Here is a 16,810-nt window from a genome sequence, read left to right as displayed (position 1 = left end):
CTATTGACTCAGCAGACTGTATCTTACACCATTTTATCTCCATCCTCTGCCCCTTAACTACCATTATGAGAATCATCGTTGCCTCGTAAGAATAATACTCTTTTTCATGAAAAATGGAATGAAACATGTTTCTTATGTCCATACATTAAAGGTGCGCTGCGAAATTTTGGGAAGGGAAATTTTAGGTCTTCATTGACTGACTTTTTTTTTTTTATTTTTTTTTTTTATGTGTAAACATACTAAGTAAACAAACTTTCTTTGTTTTTACGACTGAATAAACTCAGCTAAATTCATTTGTTTTACCTTGTTTACCTTTCTAGCGTCAGACAGTGTTCTGGGGACCTTAATCTGAGACCACCTTGTTTATTCAGTTATGGAAAAAAGTTAGTCCAGTTATTACCTCATTAATTGTGATATTAACTATCAATTAATAATAATTGGAGTTTGAATTTCTTAGTGCCCCTTTAACCTTTAAGCAGCATTTTAAGGTTTAAAGTGGCGTTACTTGAATTGAATTATTTTAAGCAGTTCATTAAAATTCTAAGCTCCTCACATGTCCTGCGTGCAGAGTCACTATCTGTGAGGTAACTCGACACTGCATCTGATGAAGAAAAAAAAAACGGACTATTGGGAAAATCTAGCTAATCTAATATATAACTGTCTGTGCAAAAGAGAAATCGAGATGCTGGATCCACAGGTGAGCTGACTTTAATTTCAGCATTTCACTGCTGCGGATTTTTCTGGTGCTTTCCACAGGAAGGTCTCAGCTGTCACCTCGACTGTTATCCTAACTGTGGATCGGGGTGATAATGACCTCCCTCCTCTTCTTCCCCTCTATGTTAATATAATTTAAAGGGGCACCTTGTAGTCTTAGAGAAGAAATTAAAAGTCAGATTTTTGATATTTACAATATTAATGAGGTAATAACACAAACTCAGGAATAATAACTTGGTCCGTACCAGAATAAGTAAGCTGTTCTCAGAGGAAAATAAGGTCCCCAGAACACTGTTTGAAGCTGGAAAGGTGGCGGGGTCCGCCAGATATAGGTAAGACAAAGTGAGACAGTATGAACTTGTGTTGTTCTTTAAGGTCAGTTTGTACACGAAGAGAGTTTGTCTGATTAAAAATTCTTTGCCAAAACTACGTGGTGCACCTTTAAAAATAGAGTGTGTGCTGGTAAATGGGTCGTATGTTTGCATCAGTGTGTTTTAATGCCCCGCTTATAAAAAATTGGACCAGCAGAGACCAGCCTTGTCTTTAGATTTCTTCTCTTTTCGTCTTCCTCTCATACAGTGACCACTAGGAGGTGCACTGTCACAGCTTCCTGCATACCGTCCGTCAACTGAGAGACTGTTTTGTCACACGTGGAAGGTCGGGTGGGGGGTTGTAGAAAAAAAGCCGAAATGATTTCAATCTACAGTCAGGTTCTGTGTCGGCCTGGCCAGCCAAGTCTCATGTAAACCATGTGAAAGCCAGTCATAACTTCCTGTTTTCCCAAACAACCATAAAATAAGCTGAGACAAGATGCACACTTACACACATGCATGCACGCACACACGCACACACATTTATAAACATACTCCTGCTGACCCAAACCAGGCCTAAATGAGTGCTGCCAGCTCCTCTCATGTGGTCTCGCTGTGACGCTAGCTGGTCTGACTGCTAGATTAGTTTCTCCTCACAGCTGCTCGCCATCCCTGGGCCTGATGAAAGGCTGCCTGTCTGTCTGTCTGTCTGTCTGTCTGTCTGCCTGCCTGCCTGTCTGTCTGTCTGTCTGTCTGTCTATCTGTCTGTCAGCACGGGGACGAAGACAAAGCGGCCTTGCCACATGTGTAATTAGCGTTGCTTCACAAAGATTATAGATCATCTTGAGGAGATAAATGACTGACTCCATTGTAATTTGTCGATCCCAGAATAGCAGAGCTGACATAGAGAAACCACAGAATGCAGGATGGCAGCCATCCCCGGCAAGGATTAGATGCAAAACATATTTAATTTTGATCAAAATATTCTTTCAGTCGTTCATTGCAAATGTTTGATTGATATGTACATAGTTAGTGAGAGGCTGCATACATATGAGGTTGTAATTGAACAGTCCCTTTTAACTCCTCGAGCGTGAGTGTTTGCCTGCTGTTAATGGCTCCGCTCAACACATCCACAAATCAACTGAGAGAAGGCACAAAGAGGGTATTCATTCTTATTTTCACAGAAAGATCAAGCTCCTTTTGAAAATATATACAAACATTGATCACATATGCATCTTCTGAAACAATACATAAACAATCTACTTTGTGAAAATTAATTAAAACTAAATATAAACAGGCTGACATTTAACCTTTCTTCATTAAGGCTTGCACATTAAAACATAATAGAACAACACAAACCAGTATTAAAATAGCTTATCAAATGCACAGCATTTTTTTTTAGACACAAACTGCACCTGAGGTGCAATGAGAAGAGAATAAAAAAGTCTACATACAGAATAAACAAGCATCGTACCCAAACTGACTGTCTCTCTTGAAAATTAGCTTTTGTTAAACCCTGAAAGCCACAAGAAAGGGAAATTCACTCAGTGAAATGTTTAAATTTCATCACAATTGTTTTATTCTTTAACAAACTTTGAGATTACCCTGCCAGATATTAATGTAGCAAATCGATTAACTTTTCTACCATAGAAATATTTACTTTGGCTTGAAGCTGAGAGAGCAAACACAATTATTTCCACACAGTGGATGTTTTGTTGTGCAATGGAGCTCATGAAATCATCCAAATGTCAAATTTAGGATTAAAAAACCAGGATAGTACAGAATTAACCCAGACTACTCGGTGACAGATGGTGGGAGATTCTATCAATTACCTGGCTGCAGTTTTAATGCAATAGTAAAAACATGAAGTTCCTCCAGTCTGAACTCTCGTTCCACATCCAATTCCCAACAAAATTCCCCATCACTGTCTGGAATGAAGGGGGTTTCCATTTAAAAAAGCCAGCAGCTTTCCACTGGAAAATGAAGAAAAGGCACTTAAGAAGATGCCTGAGACAAGATTCAGCAACTAATGTATGAAATAGAAAAAAGATTACATTCCATCATTTAGTTAAAAACCTTCCTTTCATTGTTCATGGAACGCTGGTATGGAAGACAAACTTTGTTTTATTTTCTTGTTTTTTTTTTTCCTGTGATTTCATTAAGAGCTAAGATTCATCGGGGCATTTGTGTGACGTCTAACTGAGGGAGATGATCTTTGCACTGACAAATAAACAGCCATCGGTTGCTTTTCACTTGCGCAGTGGCCGCTTCTCCATCACTTCCTGGACTGGCAGTGTCTCGTCTTGCAAGGTGCTGTGGGAAACGGAGTCACCTTGTGACCTCGGGCAGCTCTGGAAAAACGGGGCGGTCTCGTTGGCCTCTTCCTGGACGGGGCTCCCAAAGGCGTCGTCCTGGCCCGCCCCGTCGCTGCCTAGAGACGTCTGGCTGACGTAGACGACGATGACATCGCCGCTGAAGTTCATCACCTGACCACTGGAGATGAAGGTGGTGTTGTGGTTCCCAGACACCTGACCTGAAAGGAAAAAGATTGCGATAAGTAAAAGGAAGGCATGTGAGTGGTAACAGGGAAAGAGATGGGACGCCATTTATGGTCAAGATTTGCCTGGTATGTAAATTTTTTCTTAAAATGCCTACACTTTTAGCCACAAGTGGGCTAGTGTGACAAAAGCCTTTGTTTCCTGACAAATGGATCAACATTTCCAACCAGGAAATGACAAGTGCAATGACGCCTCGTTGTGAACTCTGTCGAAATACGTATATAAATATATATGGGATGGTCGCCTGCCTCAAAATTTCCCCCTACATACGAGCAGATAGAGCTTCCTCTATCCATGATGCAAGTGAAGAGGGGACTATATCTTGGCTAACCTCAGATGACAAATGGACAGTGGGTGTAATGACCATGCAGAATGACCACAGAGAGGCCACAGCTACATAGACCGCCATATCATATCCTCTCCGCCTTATTTGTTTCAGTGTCCGGCACTTTTTAGCGTGAGAAACTCGAGACCTCTGAAAACAAGCCATTTGTCAGGGTTAAGGGTTTTTACAGACGTGGCTGAATAAATGCTAAAAAAGTGTTGTTCAACTCTTTCTAACCAAAGCAGAACTTTCCATGGTTTATCTCGTGCATCTACAATGTGAAAGCCACATCAAAACTGTTTGTACAAAACGACAAATGTACATCCATGTCTTGTTCATGTATGGATTTCAACAAGGTGAATTAGGAATCAAACTGTCTGTTGTTCTTTTGTAAGCCACCACTCACCACATTAAGCCTCTGGTTCCTATTTTACCCAGCCTCCTGTCTGACTTTCCAGCAGACAGGACCGGCCGACCTTCTGTGACTCACGGCTCATGCTTCATCTATTCACACATGTGTGCGCGCACACGCATGCACGCCAGCACAGTAAATGTAAGCAACACTCAGACACTTTTACTCCTACACACACACACACACACACACACACTAAAAGGCACAAATAGCCCTATAAAGTTGCGAGGACAGACAAGCACAATCACACACTCCCAAGAAAGTGTGTCTCTGTGTTCCCCAGCTGAGAGCCTTTTCCCGGAATACCAGTCTGAGAGGTCTAGCTTGCAAGAATGTCATTTCACCGCAACTTTGAAAACAAAGCTCGATGGAATCTGCTTGGGTTCTTCTGTTTATCCTTTCTTAATACTGAGCTGATTTTTCTGGATGCCCAAACAATTGCAGCAATACAGTCCACTGACAGGGGTTTTGAACTGAAGACTAGAGCTGAAAAACCACAATTGTGCACAGTTCTTGAGCTTGTTTTACCTGGACGGCTGCCGGGTTTTAATTCCTTGACCGGAAAAATATATCAGGGTCATTACTTGAACAAACTGTTGCGGTGGCCAACGGATTACCATGGTGCTCTATACTAGACAGCTTCTACGCAAAAGCTCAGGTTTAGAAATATTTCAGGTGGACAGGTGAAACCTCTGACCCTCGCTCGACCTATAAATAGCACGTGCGGGAACCCCTGTCATTACTGCATGATGGGAAATGTTGTTCGTGTCAGACCGGCAAGCGTGCAATTAAAGTACCCAGTCATCAGTGAGAGTTAAAAAAAAAAAAATGTGCTTCACAAGTTTGTGTGTGTGTGTGTGTGTTTTTGTTGGGTGGGCAGGGTTATAAAAGTATTACTCAAGCCGGGCACATCTTGCTTCAATTAAAGCTGTGGTCACTTTGCGCAACCCTTTGGAGCTCTGGGTAAACAGGAGCTTTGTAGATGGCACAGTTCACACTGACACACAAACACACAACACTGTGTTGGAGTGCGGTTCTGGTGGTTCACTAGCTCCTCAAAACACTCACGTATCGTATTCCTGCTCCCTGTGTGGTCCCCCCCCCCAAAAAAAATGTGGGCTTGGGCTCCGACTATCAATTCTGGCTTTAATAAAAACATATTTCTTGGAAACAATCGCCCGAACGTCTTATTCTCATGCTGAAACCAATCCTGTGTCAGAAGTTTCGTTCACCTAATAATACCCCAGTTTGAGCTGACCACTGTCCCGCTCAGACGGTTCTGATAATGCTGCTTTTATAACTCACCATAACCGCTCATTGTTTGGGTCGCAATAAATGCGTTTCCCGGAGATTTTTCTCTTTGGCAGCGTGTTAAGTTCCTGGTGAGAACAATAGAAGTTCAACCATGTGGCAGTAAAACTTTCCATTTAAACCAACATATATTTCATTCTGTTATTCTTGGTGGCTGGTCCCACCTATTTTGCGGAAAGGGAATGCTGCTATGTAGTCCATCAAATCGTGTATGGCTCCGACCCTGTGGCAATACAGTGGCGACTGCCTACACAAACAAAGAACACAGAATCCACCTGGCAAACACAACTGTGCTCCCACAGTCTTTGTAATGAGCCGTTCTCCCCGTAGCACACTGCCGCCGTGCATTCAGCTTTCAGTGACACTGTCGAGCGGTCACACCAAAAGAACCCAGGAAATATCCAGCTCCATAGCAAGTTTTGTGTTGCCCCAAGACAGCAATAAATACCCTCTGGGAATCTATCCACAGACGTACAGAAGATCAAATGAATGGAGAGCTAAAGTTCAGTAATCATGAAAATATAAAACATTGACAGTAGTACAACGTGACAATTATGCGATGCCGAATCGGAATGATGAGATGGACTATCCAAGTAAGTAAAAAAATATACAATAAGTCAGACTTTTTATTTTTAAACCAAAAATAAAATGAGAACAAACGCTTATCATGAGTGGTCATAACTTTAAAATAAAATAAAAATGTTGACTTGTAATCCACATTAAGGAAGACTATCTCGGAATTTTGAGATAGTGAGACAAATTTAAAATTTTGAACTATGACTTGAGGTCAAAAAATGCATTATTATGGGGTGCCGTTTAGCTCAGTTGGTAGAGCGCGCGTCCCATGTGCTGAGGCTCTGCAGCGGACCCGGGTTTGACTCCTGGCCTGGGTCCTTTTGCTGCGTGTCACTCTCTTTCTCTCTCCCTGTTTCCTGTCTTCAGCTGTACTATCAATAAAGCCATAAAAAGGCCAAAAAAACATACTTACATTTTTTTTTTTTTAAATGCATTATTATTATCATTATCATCAGTATTATTCTATTATTTTTCTTTATACATTTTTGATTCACAAAATTTTGACCTTGTTTCTCATTATTTTGACTTTAAGCGAGTAACTAAGGAGGCTGCCTAAGTACAAACTTAATGTGTCATTCTTTGAAGATTAACAGTCATAATTCTGACTCATTATCTCACAATTTTGACTTCCCATTTCATAGCTTTAAATAATGTCACAAGTATTTTTTTGAAATTCCTCATTTTCATTCTTTTTTCTGGCAGAAATGGTCTTTAATGCAAATTAGCTTAAATTCGCGGAGTTTTTACGTTTTCATCTACCTGAGGTAAGAGTTGGGTCAGCCAGCTGACTATGGAGGCTCTCAGGTGTGCACTCCAGTCCTGACTCCACAGAAGAGAGTTTGTTTCCCTTGCTGTCCCCCCAGGAAAGTCCCTGGCCTTGCTCCGGGCTCGAGACCTCAGCCGGCTTGTCCAGGTAGAGATCTCCGACAGATGAGGCAGTCATCAAGGGGCTAACCGAGGTCATCGTGAAGGCTGCACTATTATCTGTTGAGGTGGAGTCTGTGCTTGTCAGCCTGTAAAATTCCTCCTGTTTTACCAGCGGCCTGTCACTCAGGTGAGGTTTGAACTCCGGCCTCACCTGAGCCTGAGACAACGGCAGGCAGAGTTCAGGATGTGGACTGGACGGAGGGATTGCCGCGGAGGTGTGGAGGAGTGGAGGAGAAAGAGAGACAAGTGATGTAACACCTGTCTCACACTTGGACGAAACCACAATGTCTTGGTTTCCATTCCCCTTTTCTCCGCCACTGTCGGACCTTACACTCTCACTTTTCTCCTCTTTGCCACTTTCGTCTCCATCGAGCCCTCCACACGAGCAGGTTCCTGCAGTCCCGTGGCTGACTGCCTGGCTACAGTCCTCATTCTCCCCTACCTCCAGTGGCTCACGGATGGGAATGATGCACACACAAGAACCTGCCAAAAGAGGAGACACGCTTGTGACCTCCTCATCTTCCGACACCTCCTCCGGTTCTCCGGACCCTTCACTCTGAGCCTCCGTCTGTGTCTTCCCCTTGGTCCCTTCTTCCTCTGTGAGGGGCAGCGACACCTTGACATCGGGAACTGAGGTGGGGAATGTACAAGGGGTCTCATCAGCTGGACTGTGCGGTGCTTGACAGATGAGTTTGCTTGTTTCACATGGTATACATTTGGGGCCTCCTGGACCGCCTCCTCCGGCTCCACTGTGGTAAAGAGGGGCAAGGGTCTCCTAGAATGGCAGAAACAAAGAAAATGTAACTGTTATTACTCAAGGGCAGCATTTGCTGTAATGTTTCCCTGTGATTCATGATCACTTTAGCAGGTTTATGGGATTACTTCTAGCATATTGGCATTGCTTTTTCAATTAAACTCCACTTTACCTGTTGTATCCTAGTTCTCTTCAGATTCTGGACACAGGACCGCAGATTCACTAGAGAAAGAAACAATTTATTGCACCTTAATACTGGATGAATTCAGGAGCAGAGGTCTTATTGACAAGAAGGCAGGTAAACAGTTTGAATACTATGTTTTTTTAAGTCAAACTTGAGGATAATATTGAGTTTTTCTGTACTACAATGTACACCTATAAGATGTTGTCAAGATTTATATGAATTTGAGTCCCAATTCTAATGAAAAAGAGTACATTTACCCACACATTTTCACCTTTGTCTTAAAACACAACTTTCTCTCGACATCAGGTCTTAAAAAAGGACTTTGAGACCAAAATGTCGACGTTCATAAGGAGCCTCACTGTGAAAATCATTACTGTAATTTTTCAGTAGATTACTGGCTAATAGTGGCAGTAAATTCACAGTAGTATATTGTAATGATCTATTTTACTGTATTTTACAGCAATTAAGATGGAAATCCCAGGAATGTAGACAACAAGTATCAATGTACTTTGATGTAAAACTAAATTACGATACTGTCATAAGCTTCCGTAATTGTTATAAATATACACACTTGCAGTACATTTACAGCTAGCTTGTCATGTGTATCTTGTTGGCCCACTTGTAGGCCTGATAGTCCCTTTGTTAGTATGTTAGCATGTTAGCCAGTATACTACTGTGTTGCACCTGTGCACAATGTTTGTTTGCTGTTAGCATGTGTACCATTGTTGGACCCCCTTGTAGGCCTGTTAGCATGTTGTTAGCCTTTTAGCATGTTAGCATGTGTACCTTATTGGACCCCCTTCTAGATCTGTTAGCTTGTGAGCATGCTGTTTGCGTTTTAGCATGTTAGCATGTGTACCCTTGTGTAAAGCTACAGCATACTGCTGAATGACTGTGTTGTGCTGTACCCTATTTACAATATTTACTTCTCTTATGGTTGCTTCAGAGTGCCGCTAAAATTCGAAAATTCCAAATAATTACCCCTAATGCATTGCAAAAGCACAATTTCAACCGAGAGAATTTGCTGTGAACACCTGCTGTTCGATGACAGTGTTCATTTAGATTTTGGGGGGATTTGACTCCCCAAAAACACACAAAAAGGATACAGAACAAGTGGTGTGCATGTTGCCTTCGACATGCATGCTGGCTGTGAGACCTACCAGAGAGTAATTTCAGTTTGTCCTTGTAGCAGAAGAGGAGCAGGATGAGGAGACACAGAACAGTGATGACTGAGAGCACAGAAACTATAACCCAGGAGGGCGCTGGAGCTGTAAGAAAGAGGAGTTCGGACCTTACTTTTCAACTCTACATCGACTGAAAGTCATAAATGTCTCCTAAAGGAAGGAATCAGACCACCAGCCGCTGCTTTATATTGGCTTCATGTCTTCTGCAGTGAATGTGTCCATGCCATGTCTTACCAGGTGAGACAGGTGGTCCACACATCGCATCGGCCTGAGCGCTGCCGGGCTGTATTTCACTCCTGCCTTCAGCTTTACAACTAGAAGAGAGGGTGAAATCACAGAAACACAGAGTAAACAGGAATATCTGTACACGCTGACAAACTGCATGTGTTTTTTTCCTCTCTCTACAATTAACTAACCAAACCGCCCCGCTTTACAATGGGACCTGCAATGATGAAGAACAGACAGATGGTTGAGGAAAACAAAATTCTCTCTCTGTCTCTTCGTCGTCATCATCATTATCATCGTCATTACAGATCCGGCCAGCAAGTGGAGGCTGGTGTCTGGTCCGGGTTTCAGGGGAAGTGGTGTGAGTATTACTCATGACAGCTGGCTGGTGATGGGGCTGGGAGCAACTACCCAAACCACCCATTTCCCTCCTCACAACATTAAATGATTCCAGGCTAACAACCTTGTGTGTCTTCATATATACACTTACTTAGTCCATGGCTTGCATTGTCCAGCGCTGTTAACCTCAGAGAAGAAGCCTTTCTTACATCCAACGCAGATCTGCCTTCCATTAGTAGAATCTGCAATTAACAACATACATTGTAGTATATATATAAGTGACACACTCACTGTAAATGTTTCATTTTGATTTGGCTCAGGTGTGTCTCACCCGGGTCCATCTCGAGTCCCTGTCCGGGGCTGCAGGTGGGTATCCTCTCACAGAACTCACAGTTGATGGGATAGCACTGGAGGCCGGCATCGCATCGGCAGGGCTCCTCTGCCACTGGGTTCTCAGGCCTCATCATAAAACCCTTCCCTAGGGGTCAGAGCGGGAAGCGTTTCAGTGGAGAGGTAGATCCAAATCCTTTGAAAGGAATGACATTGTGTGGTGCATCTAAAACCCCAACCCACAGGCTGAATCTGTGTCTGTGTTTCGGCTCGTGTGGAGTTAGGGAATTGGCTTTGTCACAAAGAATTTGAGTTATCCTTATAATAATGCAAATTGATGCAATTGAATTTTCATATTTTCAGTCTGCAAGACATTTTCCTGGAAGTCGCTTTAGTTTTGAGTTCCCTTCCTCGTAATGAGACACAGGAACATTTTTGTCATGATCAGAGCTTTGTTTGAATAAAAGGAGATGTCCAAAATCAATACAAAAGCATGACAATAAATACTTTTCCAAACCACTCTGGTTTAACTTTGGCTTAGACTGTATCAGAGGTGTTGCCTGCAAGGAGACCTATTGTGCTTTTTCACTGTTTTTATTTCCTTCAGTGTTTTATATATGTTCTTGTTCTTGACCTTTAAAGTTAAAGGGTCAAAGTGTGTACCAACCGAAGCAGCTCTCTCCAACAGAAAGCACTGCTCCTGAAACACCTCGTCAGTATTCCCGCCATTAATTAAGTGACTCTGTGACATCACACTATATCACCATGTCACACATTTGCATAATTTATAACGGAGGGGGATCGCAGTGCCACAGCTGAAGTCCTTGTTCGAGCTCCGGGGACTCACCTGGGTCACAGAACTTCTGCTGAATACAGCGCATCTCTTCAGTCCAGCCGGGCTGGTATTCACCACGACTGCATTTGATACATTTAGTCTGTTGGGAATCAGTGCAGTGAGTATACACACGGAAGCCTGACGGAACAGAAAGAGAGGGAGAGGGGTAAAAAGAAAGACAGATGGATTTAACAACCCGTGCATAATCACAGTAACCACTAAAAACCTAATGGAAAAAGAGAAAAGAAGAGGGAAATTGACTAAATTAGAGCCCTTTTCCTCTTTTAATAAAGTGGATATTTTTAGCGGATCAAATGTCACAGTAAATTGTGCGTGTATATGTGTGGTTGTGAAAACACATGTGTATTTCGGAGCCATTTTTAAGCCAAATGTTCCCTTTTTAAACATCCTTCTTTTGATTCAGGATCTTCGCGAGCGGAAATCTATTTCTATTCCATGCTGCTTCCATTGAGAAAACCAAATATGCAATATGTTCACACCGCTTTCTGGTGTTTTGCTTTCATCCGTGTGTAAGTGTGTGTAAGTGTGTGTCACTGTGTGTGTGTGTGTGTGTGTGTGTGTGTACATACGTTCATGCATGCATCATATTACCTGGTTCACACTTTTCGCAGCATCTGGAGTTTTTTTCGTAATGTTTTTCATCACATGTGAGAGATTTGGAGACCACGTTCTAAAAAATAGAGAGATGGAGATAAAATTACTTTGCTGTTATTTTGTGTGAACAGGCAGTGCTTCACAACTTTCCTCAATGAACGTGTCGCTTGTCTAATGCGAGCCCTCTTCACTTTATCCTTCAGATCCACACGTGATATTTTGAGATGAGTAACGAGAGGAAGAGGATGGTTAAAGCTTTTCCAAGACATGCCCAGGAATTCTTTCCGCACTCTCAGAAGCACCTGACCACAGCGCTGGACTGTACAGCATCCGAAACCAGTAAACCAAACCTGAATGGTACCCAGTTACGTAAGGGGAACCAAATGGAACTGGTGCAGTCAACTCCAGTTAGCTTGACATGTATAAACACGTGTTGCAGATACTGTCTTGGTTGCCCACTAGTGACAATCGTCAGTTGATAATCGGTGGGAATGAAATGTGAGAGATGAGATAAATACCAAGTTCATCTCTAAAGGTCTTCTTTAGTCCGCAGCGTTAACATGGATAATCAGAGCTCTTGTTGAAAAGGAAACATGGAGGTGGACCGTGAAACATCTGCGTGTGTTTTAAACTATAAAATACTGGGAACTCTAGTAAAAAAAAAAGGCCTCAAAGGTAAGCCAGGCAGTCTCTCTCTCTCTCTCTCTCTCTCTCACACATACACACACATACACACACATACATACTGAACACGCCCTCCAGCCGACCCAAATTAGGGGCTGGTAAACTCCTTGCCACATTGCTGAATTAGAGAATCTGGCTGTTATGACAGAAACTGTGCCAAAGCCACAGTGTCTATATATAAACGTAGAAAAACACAACCTATAGACCTGCCTGCACTCTGACCTCGGACCGACCGCCCGCTTTTTGTCATTCAGCCCTTCTGACAGTTCCTGTTTCCCATTGAGTTATACACGTATCCGGTCATGTATATGGTGTGATTTGTACATCAAAGACGACGCTGCACAAATCCAGTGACATGTGACCGATCCATCCTCCTGCCCTCGTCTGTCTGTCAGTATCAGGCATCTGTCTGACTGAAACTCACGACAGATATCTGAAGATGTCGGTTTCCTGTTTGGAACACCAATTCTCAGCAAAACACATACCCGGAGGAAGCGCTGAATTCTGTTTTTTCTTGGCGTAAGATTAAAAATATGCACAGTAATATTATTCATGTTATAATGTGTTATTGGTCAGTTTCTTTTTACTTTCTAATATCTGTACTGGCCCCCAAAATTGGTCGGGCTCAGATAAAAAAAAAAAACAACAGCAGCACATGACTCTGACATTGTCTTTCCCACCCTCTCCTCCTTTCGCCCATGTTGTTGTCTTTCTCACACCTCCACGTTTTCAGGCTCTGTTAGGTCTCAGTGTCTGCCCGGCCTCAGGCTACAAACATGAGCACTGCCAAGCATTTAATTAGCTCCACTCAGCCCCTCACACATCAGCCAGTCTTTGTTTTATAATCTAACCAGAGGGATAATGATGCACAGCTCTCGTAGTGTGCACCGCAGCGCTAACCAGGACCATGTGCTGCTGCAGACAGGAGCGACAGGAGTAGGAGAGGTTCCCATGCTAAAGAGGTTCAAACTGCAGTTTAGAGATAGACGTGGAGGCACAGCTGTAGGGCCGGTGGCGGTCAATCCGGACAACTGGGCCAGAGTGCGCAGGAAGCCAAAGGAATGCTGGGAATTGTATTTTCCTTACCGCCACATCTAAACATTGGGTCTCAGTAACGCGAGGCAGTATGTTTTGACACACTAAATATATGAAAGAGGGAAAAAAAGAGCTGATCCACCCTATATGATTATAGGTTCTGACACCGGCCAAGTCGGAGCATCCAACCTCAGAACTAACTTTATCTGCTGTATGGATTCATCTGGTCACTTCTGTTTGAGAGAACATGGAGAGGGGAGTGGGGGCACAGTCAGATGCATTGGATTGAGAAAGGAAGACAAAGGGGGCCGAGAGTCTCCTGTTGTTCCAGAGATATTCAGTTACCACACCCCCTTTTTTTTATCACCTTTTCTGAGAGGTTTTGTTTACCTTTTACAAATCCTTTACCGGTAAGGTGAGTGTGAGCAGAGTGCATTCCATTGCTGTCAGAAAACTAGAGGATTTGCATAACGGCCGCAGCAGCCGCCGGCACAGAGCCAAGAGAAGCACTGTGTGACTTTAAGGCCTCCGCAGGTTTCCAGCGATCCATGATAAGGTGCTGTAAAAAGCACAATCCAATCTCTGTGTAGTGTGTGTTTGCACCTGTGATCAGTTCTTTAAAAGGCCATAAATACAAACGCTTTGAAGTGGCACCTGCACAAATCTGGACATGGACAAGTTTTGAAATCGATAAGTCCTTTCACAACTTTAACCACACGAGCAACTTAAAAACTTGAGTAAGAATAAGCTTCCGAATGTCTTATCTCACAAAAAGGGTTTGTGATATTCTCGCTACCCAATACAACCTGGGTATCAAATGACAAGCTCTGTAAGTTTTTCCAGGGAGAAAAAAATAAATAAATAAAAAAATCCATCAGTGCACATGAACTGACATATTTTAGAATTGGAACAGGAAAGAGTGGCTTAAAGAGGAAGGGGAGCTGGGAAATCAGCAAAGACAGCCAAGAGCCCGTGAACACAACAATCGCAAATTATGAAAGTCGACTCAAAGCCAGAGGAAAGCAGATACTGCAATAACGTCTGGAAAAGAAGTCCTGAGACGACTATTGTCTGTGCTGATTGTTTTTAACTGAGCTAGAGAGGTATGTTAGAGACGTACTGAAGGCCTTAAAACAATTATAATGTAGCCACACATGCTTCATCTGTCAAGGTAATGTCTCTGCTGTCCATGCATTTAAATTAAATTTGGATCTGCAAGCCTGAAGCAATGTCCTGCTGTTGCTCAAACTGAGGTAGACACAACACAGATCCCTGACGCGCCAGTAGATGGATGGATGGATGGATGAGTGAATAACAGACAGATTAACTGATGAATGCATGGATGGCAAAAGAAGCGGACCAATAACAAGTTCGGAAGCTATGAGTCGAGGCAAGTAAATGAATCCACCAAAAGCCCTGTTCATGACATTCTGACTTTTTTGTGCTCTCCACATCTTGAAGTAATCTTGTATTGCACAATGTCGCACAGACAGTTTGAAATGAATTTGGAAGAGATTGGATGAAGCGGTTGAAAACCAAGAAAATGAAGGGGAATTCTTTCGGGATATTGTGAGTCAGTGATGGCAAGACCACGGTGAGAAACAAAACCAAAGCCAGAGGTTTGCAGTGTCACCTTAAAACGTACACGAAAACTTTCTGCTTTCCTTCCACGCGGTGACTCCTTTTCCAGGCATGATACAAATGTGACTTGAGAAAAACATTTTTGGGTTTTTTGTTTTTTTTCTCCCCTCCTGTACCATTAGCTCTCTGGATCTCCACAGGATGCAGTGCCCTCCCGCAGCATTATCTCATAGCAACATATTTTGGAGAGGCAGAGAAGGAAAACAGGGAAGAAAGAGAAAAGAGGGAAAGAAAGAAAGAAAGAAAGAAAGAAAGAAAGAAAGAAAAAGAGCGCCTGTTCCAGTCAAAGTCATAACGATGCTGGTTTACGGTAATGCAGGCCAACAGGCAGTGATAGATCACTGGTGCCCAGCAGTCCCACCACTACAACCACAGCTTATAAACTACTCCACCTGGACAGAGTTAGCTGCCTGGACTTAACAACAAACATGGACAACATGATAGGGGCCATTCACTTTTAGTTCCCTCAGTGAAACCGTGGCAGAGCATCAGCTGGGGTGTAGTGATTATAATGATTTTATCAGTATCTTTGATCATGCCACTGGCAAAAGAAAAAAAAAAGAAAGAAAGAAGTTCCCACAAAAAAGAGATTTGGCCTCATGTGATATTAACAGTACAGCACTTTTCTTTTTTTTTGTTAGTCTGACTCCACATGGGACCCCCCGCTTCTCACTTTGGAAAACCTCTACTCCGGCGCAGCTAATGAGCTTCCTGATGAGCCGCTTGGCCCGCGCCGGTCCCCTCTGGAGCCGGGAGGGAGCGCTTGGTGAGGGGAGAGGAGCATCCAGCTGCCAGCGGCGTTTTTGCGGTCAGAACAGGGGAGGTGGACTCGACCCAAACACAACTGTTTCCAGTCAGTGTCCGGGCGTAGAAATGCAACCCCTCCCTCTCTTTCCCCCTTCTGACCCGCGCATACAAATCATCCGATGTGATGACACTTATTCTGGTTTACGGTCACATATCTTCTTGTCCAACAACATCAAGCAAAAACAAACCATCCTGACTCTCTGTCTCCGGGTTTTAAATTGCCAGTGGCAGCCCTTAAAACGTTGACAGCTGACAAAGCATAAAAAAAGTAATAACTGGTTTGACTTTTAAATTGATTGCATCAGTAAAGTGTTTAGCCCTCTTTTTAACACCAAGAGTGTGTTTTTACCTGTGCGTAAAAGCCGACGAGGACGCACGTTATCCAGCCTCGGACTATCCAACTTGTAGAAAAGTTCGGTCTCATCTCTGCAGCTTAGTGAAGTCTACTTCTGAGGCAATTTTTTTCTGTCTCAGCCAAGACTCTTAACACCGAGAGTCACTTCTTCTTGTGTGCGTAACTGCGGCGGTTCCTCCACACCGTCTCACAGCGCATTCTTGCGCCTTCATTCCCGGGTTAGGCAGCTGCAGTTCCCCACCTCTCTTCTCCTCTCATCTTCCTTCTGCTTTCACCCACGCGTTGTGGAGAGGGCTGCATGCAACAGCTTGTAAAAAGTGACTGACTGACTGAAGGAGGGAGGGAACTCTACCACGTCGTCATGTGTGGAGGAAAAAGTTCATCCCACCTCTCTCTCCTGCCCCCTCTGCTCTGACCCCCCCGAATGAGTGAGTGTGACTGTCAGTGAGGCAGTATGAAGATTTATAAATGAGAATTAGAGGTGTGCTGTCACAACATGTTTCTGTGATAACCAGTCAGTTTATCGAGCAGAATTTTCATGCGATTATCCAAACAAGATGAGTCACGACCTCGTGACAGAGCCACATTCAGATGTCTGACCCCAGGCACTGTAGGCAAAGCATGTGGTCACTTTCATAGGTCTCCCTTCCTGCATTTCATCATGGAGGTGAGTGGGCGGCCCAAGCCT

The 16,810-nt window shown here is 43.3% G+C and overlaps 1 protein-coding gene across 1 annotated transcript; it reads right to left on the bottom strand.

Annotated features, from left to right (window-relative positions):
- Window positions 1–1,974: 1,974 nt before the first annotated feature.
- On the bottom strand, window positions 1,975–16,493 carry tnfrsf11a (tumor necrosis factor receptor superfamily, member 11a, NFKB activator). The gene is made up of 10 exons (XM_030397538.1): window positions 16,117–16,493; window positions 11,598–11,676; window positions 10,998–11,123; window positions 10,152–10,298; window positions 9,972–10,062; window positions 9,491–9,570; window positions 9,233–9,340; window positions 8,061–8,110; window positions 6,967–7,909; window positions 1,975–3,558 (listed from the first exon to the last, which is right to left on the bottom strand). The coding sequence occupies exons 1-10, from the start codon at window positions 16,189–16,191 to the stop codon at window positions 3,275–3,277; spliced, it is 1,983 nt and encodes a 660-aa protein (XP_030253398.1). The 5' UTR covers window positions 16,192–16,493; the 3' UTR covers window positions 1,975–3,274.
- Between the last annotated feature and the right edge of the window lie 317 nt (window positions 16,494–16,810).

Source organism: Sparus aurata, chromosome 19 (assembly GCF_900880675.1).
Source record: "Sparus aurata chromosome 19, fSpaAur1.1, whole genome shotgun sequence".
Classification (NCBI taxonomy): domain Eukaryota; kingdom Metazoa; phylum Chordata; class Actinopteri; order Spariformes; family Sparidae; genus Sparus; species Sparus aurata.
Note: the sequence above shows the minus strand (reverse complement) of the source record. Positions and strands in the feature narration are given on the sequence as shown.

What these genes read in the sequence shown, in the direction of transcription:
- tnfrsf11a (XM_030397538.1), bottom strand. Translation starts at nt 16,191, where the DNA reads ATGAGACCGAACTTTTCTACAAGTTGGATAGTCCGAGGCTGGATAACG. An exon ending in TGGACCACCTGTCTCACCTG is followed by an intron (nt 9,341 to 9,490) that starts GTAAGACATGGC and finishes TCTTTCTTACAG; the next exon opens with CTCCAGCGCCCTCCTGGGTT. An exon ending in AGAGAACTAGGATACAACAG is followed by an intron (nt 7,910 to 8,060) that starts GTAAAGTGGAGT and finishes CTGCCATTCTAG; the next exon opens with GAGACCCTTGCCCCTCTTTA.